Source organism: Erinaceus europaeus, chromosome 1 (assembly GCF_950295315.1).
Source record: "Erinaceus europaeus chromosome 1, mEriEur2.1, whole genome shotgun sequence".
In the NCBI taxonomy this organism is placed as follows: Eukaryota; Metazoa; Chordata; class Mammalia; order Eulipotyphla; family Erinaceidae; genus Erinaceus; species Erinaceus europaeus.
The window spans coordinates 20,527,877-20,539,268 of NC_080162.1; the positions used below are offsets into that span (position 1 = coordinate 20,527,877).

General features: G+C 42.1%; 1 protein-coding gene across 1 annotated transcript; it reads left to right on the top strand.

Annotated features, from left to right (window-relative positions):
- Window positions 1–8,005: 8,005 nt before the first annotated feature.
- Window positions 8,006–8,439, top strand: LOC132541729 (cytochrome c oxidase subunit 6B1-like). Its single transcript, XM_060202439.1, has one exon. It carries the CDS (start codon window positions 8,047–8,049, stop codon window positions 8,305–8,307), a length of 261 nt encoding a protein of 86 aa, XP_060058422.1. The 5' UTR covers window positions 8,006–8,046; the 3' UTR covers window positions 8,308–8,439.
- Window positions 8,440–11,392: the final 2,953 nt, after the last annotated feature.

The following is an 11,392-nucleotide window of genomic DNA, read 5'->3' on the forward strand; positions in this document are numbered from 1 at the left end:
AGGACTCAACATAGTATACAATATGGAGTTAAGAGCATGGCTGAACTGACCTACCTGTGTTCTCATCCCTGCTCTGATAGCTGCTAAGTGAATGCCAATGCCTTGGAAAAAATTCTTTTTTTTTTTTTACTGCTATGGACCTTCAAATAAAAGTAAGACAGAGAGCTAGAAGGATAAAGACTCCAGAACACTGAAATCCCAGTGAGCTGTTTTGCTAGCTGTTGGGGAGATTTTAACTCTCCTGCACTCCAGTACTTCAGCTTCTGCATTTGTTTAGATGGAGCAGTATTGTCTCCCTCACAAAGATGTTAATAAGAATCTAGTGAATTGAAAGAGAAAACCCTGGAGTTCTGTGGCCGTTAGCTATTAGCTTTGCTATACTGAGCTGCATGAAACGGTGCAAATCACACCTCTGAGTTTTTATTCCTTTAAAGTATGGTTATTAACTGCCTCACAGGGTTATTGTGAAGATAAAGAGAGAATGTCTTCTAGTGGAAAGCACCAGAGACCAAGTCAGCTACTCACTGTGTCGTACTCCATTCTTTCCAGGTCTTCCTGGTTGAGTGGCCAGCCAGATCGGGTCTGTTATCCTTTAGCAAATGCCAAACCAAACCAAAAACATGATGCTATCTCCACAGCCAAACCTCTCATAAAAAATTTTTAGCTATGCAGCTATTAAGAACAATGAACCCATCTTCTCTGACCCATCTTGGATGGAGCTAGAAGAAATTATGTTAAATGAGCTAAGTCAGAAAGACAAAGATGAGTATGGGATGATCCCACTCATAAACAGAAGTTGAGAAATAATTTATAAATAAAAATGTATTTATAAACAAAAAATTTTTAAAAAGAATTAATTTCAAAGAAAAAAAAAGGAAACACTGACAAAACCATAGGATAAGAGGGGTACAACTCTACATAATTCCCACCACCAGAACTCCATATCCCATTTCTTCCCCTGATAGCTTTCCTATTCTTTAACCCTCTGGGAGTATGGACCCAAGGTCATTGTAAGATGAAGAAGGTGGAAGGTCTGGCTTCTGTAATTGCTTCCCTGCTGAACATGGGTGTTGACAGGTTGATCCTGTCTGCCAGCCTGCCTCTCTCTTTCCCTAGTGGGGCGGGGTTCTGGGGAAGCAGAGTTCCAGGACATATTGGTGGGGTTGTCTGTCCAGGGAACTCTGGTTGGCATCATGCTAGCATTTGGAACCTGGTGGCTGAAAAAAGAGTTAACATACAAAGCCAAACAAATTGTTGACTAATCATGAACCTAAAAGGTGGAATAGTGCAGGTGAAGAGCTGGGGGGAGGGGGGTCCTCCCTTTTGTAGATAGCTAGTAGGCATATTTTAGTTATATTCCAAAGGGCCTGTGGCTATACTAGATATACTAGTTTTATTTTTTTTTCCCCCTGAGCCTGAAATCTGATATGCATATGGATCCAAGTTGTCATCAGTCAGACTGCATTTTAACAGTGGTCTCAAATTGTTAATACATTTCTAATAATGACTTGTTCTTTGAAATGTTGACTCTCCTAAAAGCTTAGGCCATGGAGAACAGAAGCAACCGGTGGCATTGCTTTATAAGATACAGTTATATATAAATAATGTCAAAGGACATAAATTATGGTGAGGTCATGTATGATACAGCAAATCATAACAATGGGATTTTCAAAGATAACCTACTTGCCAAATAATATAGCAATAGCTATCTAGTGCCTTCTTAAACCCTAAGACAGCAGGAACCTGCTCTTTCCTCTATAAAGCGCACATTTCTCCCAGTACTGGATCCTCTAGGGTGGGGCTCACTTTCCTGCATGCTTTTTCTCAATTTATACCAACCAATACTGCATCTGCTGATCCCAACCTAATCAACACAACAAGTACCTCCACAGCATGCTTCATTTCAGACTGTGTCCAGAGATGTCAGGCATCGAATGTCAACCTTTCAGCCTCATTACTCTGGTGAGACCTTCTTGGCCACCTGCTCTTGACCACCCCCCTTTGAGCCTCAACTCTCACCTGTGGGCTTGGGATGCTAAGGCCAGCCTGTGAGGACCAGATCCACCCACCCTTACCACCCTACCTCTCATAGAAGGTCCCTCCTCCCTTTGTTAAAAGATCAAAGAAAACATTTTGAGATTTCTCAAGAAGGTTTTGCTCCTGTTGTTTTTCTACTCACCAAACTCCCACTTCTACCCTTTTGTTTTTTGCCTCCAGGGTTATCGCTGGGGCTCTGTGCCTATACTATGAGTCCACTGCTCCTGGAGGACATTTTTCCCATTTGTTGTTGATGTTGGACAGGACAGAGAAAAATTGAGAGAGAAGGGGAAGATAGAGATGGGGAGAAAAAGATAGACACCTGCAGACCTGCAGACCTGTTGATGAAGCGACCCCTCTGCAAGTGGGGAGCTAGGGGCTCCAACCAGGACCTGGAACCAGGTTCTTTGTGCAAGTCTCTGTGTTTCGCACTATGTGAGCTTAACCCAGTATGTTACCGCCTGGCCTGACTTCTACCCTTCTGCCTTCGTCTGTCCCCAAGTTTCCCATCTTTCAGTTCCCAGATTTAGAGTGTCTCCTCCTAGAGGTGTCTCAACGAGGGATTTCCCTATTGGCCCCCCTCTCCCAGCCCTTCACCTCTAGAAAATGGCACATGTCTTCAAGGACTTCTATTTTCAGTGCACCTAAATAGTAATAGGGTCTAATTATTCCATGTTGGCTGCGTGCCCAGCTTTGATTTTTATCAGCTGGTGTTCCGGTTTTCACACAAATATTCTTGTATGATCCTCAAAATGTTCCTGGGAAATTGGCATGATTTTCATTCCCATTTTAAAGACAGAATAACAGAGGCATACATGGATTAACTCCTGTACCTGACATCACAGTTAGGAGGTGTGGCTGACTTGAATTCAAGCAGCCTAAGTCTAAGCCCCTGATCCCAGTCGCTCCACTTCAAAAGAGCATAGCTTTTCTCCTGTGTATATCACAGCTATTTTATTTTATTTTATTTTATTTTATTTTACCAGTGCACCGCTCAGGTCTGGCTTATGGTGGTGTGGGGGGATCGAACCTAACACCTTGGAGCCGCAGGCATAAGAGTCTTTCTGCATAGTCATCATGCTGTCTCCCTCACCCTGGTATTTGTTTTAAATCAAGAGGTTTTTACTCCAGTTTGGTATTTTGATTTCCCTGAATTATACTCTGCTGTTGTTTCATCTCCTTCTTAGGAAGGCATTCTTTTTTTTTAATTTTTTTTATTTAAGAAAGGATTAATGAACAAAAACATAAGGTAGGAGGGGTACAACTCCACACAATTCACACCACCCAATCTCCAGGTGCCAGATGCCATCAGGATGCTGGCCAGGCTTCCCTGGATTGAAGACCCCACCAATGTGTCCTGGAGCTCAGCTTCCCGAGAGACCCACCCTACTAGGGAAAGAGAGAGGCAGACTGGGAGTATGGACCGACCAGTCAACGCCCATGTTCAGCGGGGAAGCAATTACAGAAGCCAGACCTTCTACCTTCTGCAACCCTCAATGACCCTGGGTCCATGCTCCCAGAGGGATAGAGAATGGGAAAGCTACTGGGGAGGGGGTGGGTTATGGAGATTGGGCGGTGGGAATTGTGTGGAGTTGTACCCCTCCTACCCTATGGTTTTGTTAATTAATCCTTTCTTAAATAAAAAAAATAAAAAAAAATAAAGTGAGATATTTTAATGGCTTGCAAATTATATATATATATGTATATATAATTTTTATTAGTGTTCCCTGAGGAATAAAAAAAAAAAAAGAAGTAGGCATGTTTTCTCTTATTCAGTCACCTGTAGAGAAGGGAAAACTGCCCATCAGCACGCTTTCATGTGCTTAAAAACAGTCTTACCAAGTCACAAACTCTCTTTGAGCCTGCTTTTCTCTGAAGCAAGAAGGTCTGCCCCCACCCCAACCCCCCTATAGATAGAGAAGGAAACCAGAGCAGTATTTCACTCTTTAAAAAAATCTTTTATTACACAAGGACCAGCGTAAGGATCCAGGTTTGAGCCCCTGGATCCCCACCTGCAGGGGAGTTGCTTCACAGGCGGTGAAGCAGGTCTGCAGGTGTCTTTCTCTCCTCCTCTCTGTCTTCCCCTCTTCTCACCATTTCTCTCTGTCCTATGCAACAACAACGACATCAGTAACAACAACAGTAGTAACTACAACAATAAAACAAGGGCAACAAAAGGGAATAAATAAATAAATATTTAAAAATCTTTTATTAGTGGTTTAATATTGATTTACAAAATTATGAGATAACAGGGGTATAATTCCACACTGTTCCCACCACCAGAGTTCTGTGTCCCCAGTCCCTCTATTGGAAACTGCAGTGGTTCTCCCAAAGTCACGGATGTGGGTTGACATTTCTATAACTATCTATATATATTTGCCCATTTTTTTCTATGGCCATGACTTCTCTTCCTTTCTGTGTCACATCTATACCTATTGCTACTTGTAAATGACCTCTTTTTTTCCCCTCTCCTCTCTCTGAGCCTTGATGGAATTGGAGTTCAGAGTCCACTAGTTATCTTCCGCTAACATTTCTTTCTGAGGGTGTGGACCAAAATTTTTTGGGGGGTGCAGAAGGAAGAAGTTCTGGTTTCTGTAATTGCTTCTCTGCTGCACATGGATGTTGGCAGTTCAATTCATACCTCCAACCTAGAAACTCTTACTCTTCTCTTTAAATTATCTTTATTTATTTATTGGACAGAGATAGCCAGAAATTAAGAGGGAAGGGGTGGTAGAGAGGGAGGGAAACAGAGAGACACCTGTAGCACTACCTCACCACTTGCAAAGCTTTCTCCCTGCAGGTGGGGTAGAAAACAGTGTAATTATAATGCTATGTAAAAAAAGAAAAAGAAAGGGACTGGCATTCAGGATGTGTGTAGGAAAGCTGAAGTACTTAGAGGTTAGATTTGAAAAAAAGTTGAGGTCTTTAACATGTGGGTCTCTGAGAACAGAATTCAAAACAAATATCAGGAAGTAGACACCGGAAAGGTAAGATGTGTAAGGAAGGGCAAGAGTCTGAGTGAGGACTTCATGCCTCTGCTAATTGCACCAAGGCTGCCCTAGTGGGTGATCTGTTTTGTCAGACCTTGGCTACCAGTCATTGTTCAAACCTCTGGGCCAACAGAAACCACCTCTGATCTACGTTCTTTTTTAACTAGGAGATGACTTTGAGGAAGATGCGTAATCCCTGGGCCTCAGTGATCAGGTCTCTAAACAGAGACAGTCAATATCTGTCCACTCTGTGGTCCCCTCACACTAGTCCCCTGAATACACTTTGTAATAATAATAGTAATAATACTACTAGTAATACTGCTACCAGTATTACTAGTCATATTGTTACAAAGAAGATGGTAATTACATCTCTTTGGGATGAATAAGTCAATTATTCTTACTGTTGAAACACTTCAAAAGCAAAACTATTTGACTTCTGAGGTTTCTGAGAAAAATAAAGGCAGGAGATGGCCTTTGGTCAGTAAAAAAAAAAGAAGTGAAAGAGTCTGAAGGTTTCCTTCACCAGCTTTTAACCGTCTTCTTTTTGTGGGAACTATGTTCCGGGGGCCCCTCTGAGTTAAGCTGTAGGACATCCGCAAGAGGCCAACTGTCAGTTTGGGAAGGTCTGGGAAATATTGAGCAAAAAGCAACAAATAAAAGTCTTGTGCAAACTGAAATAAGATGATATCTGGCAAAATATCCTAGTTTTCAGGCTATAGGTCCCAGAAATTAAAAAAAAAATGTGTTCGCATAATCTGTTGAGTTTCTAAAAGAGAAGATCTGAGGCCATCATATTATAAGATATTTGATTTTCTTCCAAATCCAAGACTTAGAACCTTTGACTCAAGAGGAGTCTCTTACTCAGAACAGGAAAAAAGGTCTGACTTTTGAAAGTCAGGGCAGAGCTGAGATGAAACAGGACTAATCATGAAAACTTTCCCTGAAGAGTTCATAAGTGAATCCAGAGTGTGTGTGTGTGTGTGTGTGTGTGTGAGAGAGAGAGAGAGAGAGAGAGAGAGAGAACAGGTCAGCATTTGAGTCATTGCCAAAAGTTAAATCTCACCTATATTTAAGCCTCTCGCCCCAGTTTCCTCATCAGTATAATGTGTATAAGAATAATGTCTAGTACAGATTTATACAACTTTCCCATATTTGGAAGCTACTCTCTTCCCTGATCCAGCTTTCTGGTCCTTTCTCCAGCCCTGACATCATCTCCCAAGACAATAACTTAGATCTACCTGCATATCAGATGTTAGACTCAGGAAAAAACTAGTATAGTCATGGACCCTTTGAAATATAACAAATAGGCCTACTAGCTATCTTCAAAACGGAGATCCCAAATCTTTATCTGCAATATTTCAGCATTTAGGTACATGAGTAGTCAACAATTTGTCTGGCTTTATATGCCAACTCTTTTTTTCAGTCACCAGGTTCCAGATGCTACCATGATACCAACCTGACTTCCCTGGGCAGATGACCCCCACCAATGTATCCTGGAGCTCCGATTCCCTAGAGCCCCACCCAACTAAGAAGAGAGAGAGACAGGCTGGGAGTATGGATCAACCTGTCAACACCTATGTTCAGCGGGAAAACAATTACAGAAGCCAGGCCTTCCATCTTCTGCACTCCATAATGACCTTGGGTCCATACTCCCAGAGGATTAAAGAATAGGAAAGCTATCAGGGGAGGGGATGGGATATAGAGTTCTGGTGGTGGGAATTGTGTGAAGTTGTACCCCTCTTATCCTATGGTTTTTGTCAGTGTTTCTTTTTTATAAATAAAAATTTTAAAAAAGAATAATGTCTAGTTATAGGACAGTTCTGATGCTCAAGTGAATAAATACACATGAAGTTCTTAGAATGTTTTATTTATTTATTTATTTAATTGAGGAAAGGAGACATTAACAAAACCATAGGATAGGAGGTGTACAACTCCACACAATTCCTACCACCTGATCTCCATATCCCATCCCCTCCCCTGATAGCTTTCCCACTCTCTGTCCCTCTGGGAGTATGGACCCAGGGTCATTGTGGATTGCAGAAGGTGGAAGGTCTGGCTTCTGTAATTGCTTCCCCGCTGAACATGGGTGTTGACTGGTTGAGCCATACTCCCAGTCTGCCTCTTTCTTTCCCTAGTAGGGTGGGTCTCTGGGGAAGCGGAGCTCCAGGACACATTGGTGGGGTCCTCAGTCCAGGGAAGTCAGGTCGGCATCATGCTGTTATCCGGAACCTAGTTGCTGAAAAGAGAGTTAACATACAAAGCCAAACAAATTATTGAACAATCATGGACCTAAAGGCTGGAATAGAGCAGATGAAGTATTGGGGGGTACTCACTGCAGACTCTTGTGTACTTTTGCTTTCAGGTATATATTTTGCCCTAGTTTATGGATACGTGTGAACATATGCTCTATCTCAGGGGACCTGGTCTATCTAGGTTTTGGGACTTTGTTAGGAAGTGAACCACCTGGAATGGAATTAGAGAATACTATAAAAAGAAAGGTCTCACCTGAGTAATGAAGCTGAAGGGTTGTCATTCCACACCTGAACTATCTGGACACAGTCTGAAGTGAAGCATGCTGAGGTGGCACTTGTTGCGTTGATTAGATTGTGATCAGCAGATGCAATATTATTTGATATGAATTGAGAGAAGCATGCAGGAAAGTGTGTCCCACCCTAAGGTTCCAGGACTGGGGGAAATATAGGCTCTATAGTGGAGATGTGTCTTAGGGTTCCTGCTGTCTTAGGGTTCAAGAAGACAATGGATAGTTATTGTTATCATCATATTATTTGGTAATTGGGTTAACTTTGAAAAGTCCCTTTATTAGGATTTGCTGTATAGTACCCAACATCTTGTATATAACTGTGCCACCGGTTACTTCTGTTCTCCCTGGTCTAGGCTTTTGAGAGAGTCAACATATCAAAGACTCAGCCTATGTATTAAAAAGACTCAATCTGTGCTTTAAAAAGTTTGAGACAACATTGAGCTGCGAAGCACATCAGGACTGACTTTAGTCAGCGCCATGGAAGATGACATCAAGACCAAAATCAAGAATTTTAAGACTGCCCCATTTGACAGCCGTTTCCCCAACCAGAACCAAACCAAGAACTGCTGGCAGAACTACTTGGATTTCCATCGCTGTGAGAAGGCAATGACAGCTAAAGGGGGTGATGTCTCTGTGTGCCAGTGGTACCAGCGTGTATACAAGTCCCTCTGCCCCATATCCTGGGTATCCAACTGGAACGACCAACGGGCAGAAGACACATTCCCGGGGAAGATCTGAACTTGCTCTACTCAACCTGTCCTGACCTCTATCCTTTTCCCAGGTGGTGAAGGGGGATCTGGGCACATGGTGATCCCCATCCTGGGATCCTGAACCACAGCTCACCTAATAAATACTTGTTGAAAAAAAAAAGTTTGAGACATACAATCAGTTTCCCCCTCTCATATTAATTAAATAGTGATTTATATGACTACAATTTAATAGGAGTGGACGTAAACACCATTCCCACCACCAAAAGACTGTGTCCCATACTCCCTAACCCCCCACCCCTCACCCCCCCACCCCCACTGCCTCAGGAAGCCAAATGTCCACCCTCCCCCTCACCACAGGGTTTTTACTTTGGTGTCCTACTTTCAATTTAGTAAGATCCTGCTTTTAGTTTCCCTTTCTGATCTTCTTTCTCAACTTCTGTTGATGAGTGGGATCATCCCATACTCATCTTTATCTTTCTGACTTAGCTCACTTAACATAATTCCTTCTAGCTCTGTCCAAGATGGGTCAGAGAAGGTGGGTTCTTTGTTCTTGATAGCTGTTTAGTATTCCATTGTGTATATATACCACAGCTTTCTCAGCCACTCATCTGTTGTTGGGCACCTGGGTTGCTTCCAGGTTTTAGCTACTATGAATTGTGCTGCTATGAACATAGGTGTACACATGTCTTTTTGGTTGGGCATTATAGAATCCTTGGGGTATATCCCCAGGAGAGGAATTACTGGGTCGTATGGAAGGTCCATGTCTAGCCTTGTGAGAGTTCTCCAGACTGCTCTCCAAAGGGGTTGGACCAATTTACATTCCCACCAGAAGTGCAGAAGGGTTCCTCTGTCCCCACAGCCTCTCCAGCATTTGTTGCTGCTGTCCTTTTTGATGTGTGTCATTCTCACAGGAGTGAGGTGGTATCTCAGTGTTGTCTCTATTTGTATTTCTCTGACAATCAGTGACCTGGAGCAATTTTTCATATGTTTGTTAGCCTTTTGGATCTCCTCTGAGGTGAATGTTTTGTTCATATCTTCTGCCCATTTTTGGATGGGTTCATTTGCTTTTTTGGTGCTAAGTTTGCTGAGCTCTTTGTATATTTTAGTGATTAGTCTCTTGTCTGATGTATGGCATGTGAAGATCTTCTCCCATTCTGTGAGGAATCTCTTTGTTTGTGTGATAGTTTCTTTGGCTGTGCATAAGCTTTTCAATTTGATGTAGTCCCATTGGTTTGTTTCTGCTTTAGTCTTCCTTGCAATTAGGTTTGTTTCATCAAAGATGCCCTTAAGGTTTAGGTGGGAAAGTGTTCCACCAATGTTTTTCTCTAAGTATTTGATAGTTTCTGGTCTAATATCCAGGTCCTTGATCCATTTGAAGTTGATTTTTGTTTCTGGTGAGATAAGGTGGTTCAGTTTCATTCTTCTGCATGTTTCAACCCAGTTTTCCCAGCACCATTTATTGAAGAGAGTCTCCTTCCTCCATTTAATATTTTAAGCCCCCTTATCAAAGATTAGATGTCCATAGTTGTGGGGGTTTAGTTCTGGGCTTTCAATTCTGTTCCACTGGTCTGTGTGCCTGTTTTTGTTTCAGTACCAGGCTGTTTTGATGATAATGGCCTTATAATATAGTTTGAGATCTGGGAGTGTGATGCCTCCATTTCTGTTTCTTTTCCTCAAGACAGTTTTGGTAATTTTAGGTGTTTTCAGAATTTTTTTTTAATCCACTGCTCCTGGAGGTCATTATCATTGTTGTTATTATTGTTCTTCTGTTGCCATTGTTATTAGATAGCACAGAGAGAAACGGAGAGAGGAGGGAAGACAGAGGTGAAGAGAAAGATAGACACCTGCAGAACTGCTTCACTGCTTGTAAAGCAATCCCCCCAACAGGTGGGGAGCCAGGGGGCTGGATCCGGGATCCTTACCCCAGTCCATGCGCTTCATGCCATATTGGCTTAACCTGCTGCCCTATTGCCTGGCCCCCCTTAGAATGTTTTCCATATCCTAGTGAAACAGTCAACAGAAATGGTTTTTATCCTTGTGTTACATAGGCTCCAACTAAGTAATGTAATTGTGTAGTCTTGGGAGTTGGATACAGCATTGAACTCTCAAACATGAGACCTTGAGTTCAGTCCCTGGCAGCACATGTACCAGAGTGATGTCCAGTTCTCTCTCTCTCTCTTTCTTTCTTTCTCTCTCTCTCCTCTCTCAACAAACACACAAAAATATTTTAAAATAATGTAGTTATTTTTCATACTCTTCTTTCTTTTTAAAATAATTAATTTGAGAGAGAGAGAGAGATAGCAGAGTGCCAATCTATTCTGGCATGTGTGCTGCTGAGAATTAAATCTAACACCTTAGACATTTAAGTCCCATGTTCTACAGCTGAGTTATCTTCCTGGCAATCTCTCTACTTTCTAACCAGGATTTCCCTTAATCTCACAAGAGTCTCCCCCCCTCCCTTTGTGGTAGAAGTACTTCTGAAGCAGAAGTAGTTGTCTGCTTCAAGATGAAACTGAACTTCTTTTTTCTAACAAATGATTACCAGAAACTCATTGAACAGGGCAGTGAGTACAGTGAATGTACCTGACATAAGAAGTGCATGACCGGGAGTCAGGCTGTAGCATAGTGGTTAAGCACAGGTGGCGCAAAGCGCAAAGACCAGAGTAAAGATCCCGGTTTGAGCCCTGGCTCCTCACCTGCGGTGGAGTCGCTTCACAGGCGGTGAAGCAGGTCTGCAGGTGTCTATCTTTCACTCCCCCTCTCTGTCTTCCCCTCCTTTCTTCATTTCTCTCTGTCCTATCCAACAACGATGACAACAATAATAATAACCACAACAATAAAACAAGTGCAACAAAAGGGAATAAATAAATTAATTAATTAAAAAAATTTAAAAAAAGAAGTGCATGACTACACAGAAGTTACTCCTGATGCTTTTGCTAAAGAATAGAAGGGTTATATGTTGAGAATAAATGCTGGGAATGACCAACAGGGTTTCTCCAAGAAACTTGACCAGAGTCTTGATCCGGAGTCAAATGTGCTTGCTACAGAGTAAGAGACTGTTATAAACAGGGAGAACTAGCAAAAAGAAAGTGCAAATTCATTCAAGGTTGCAC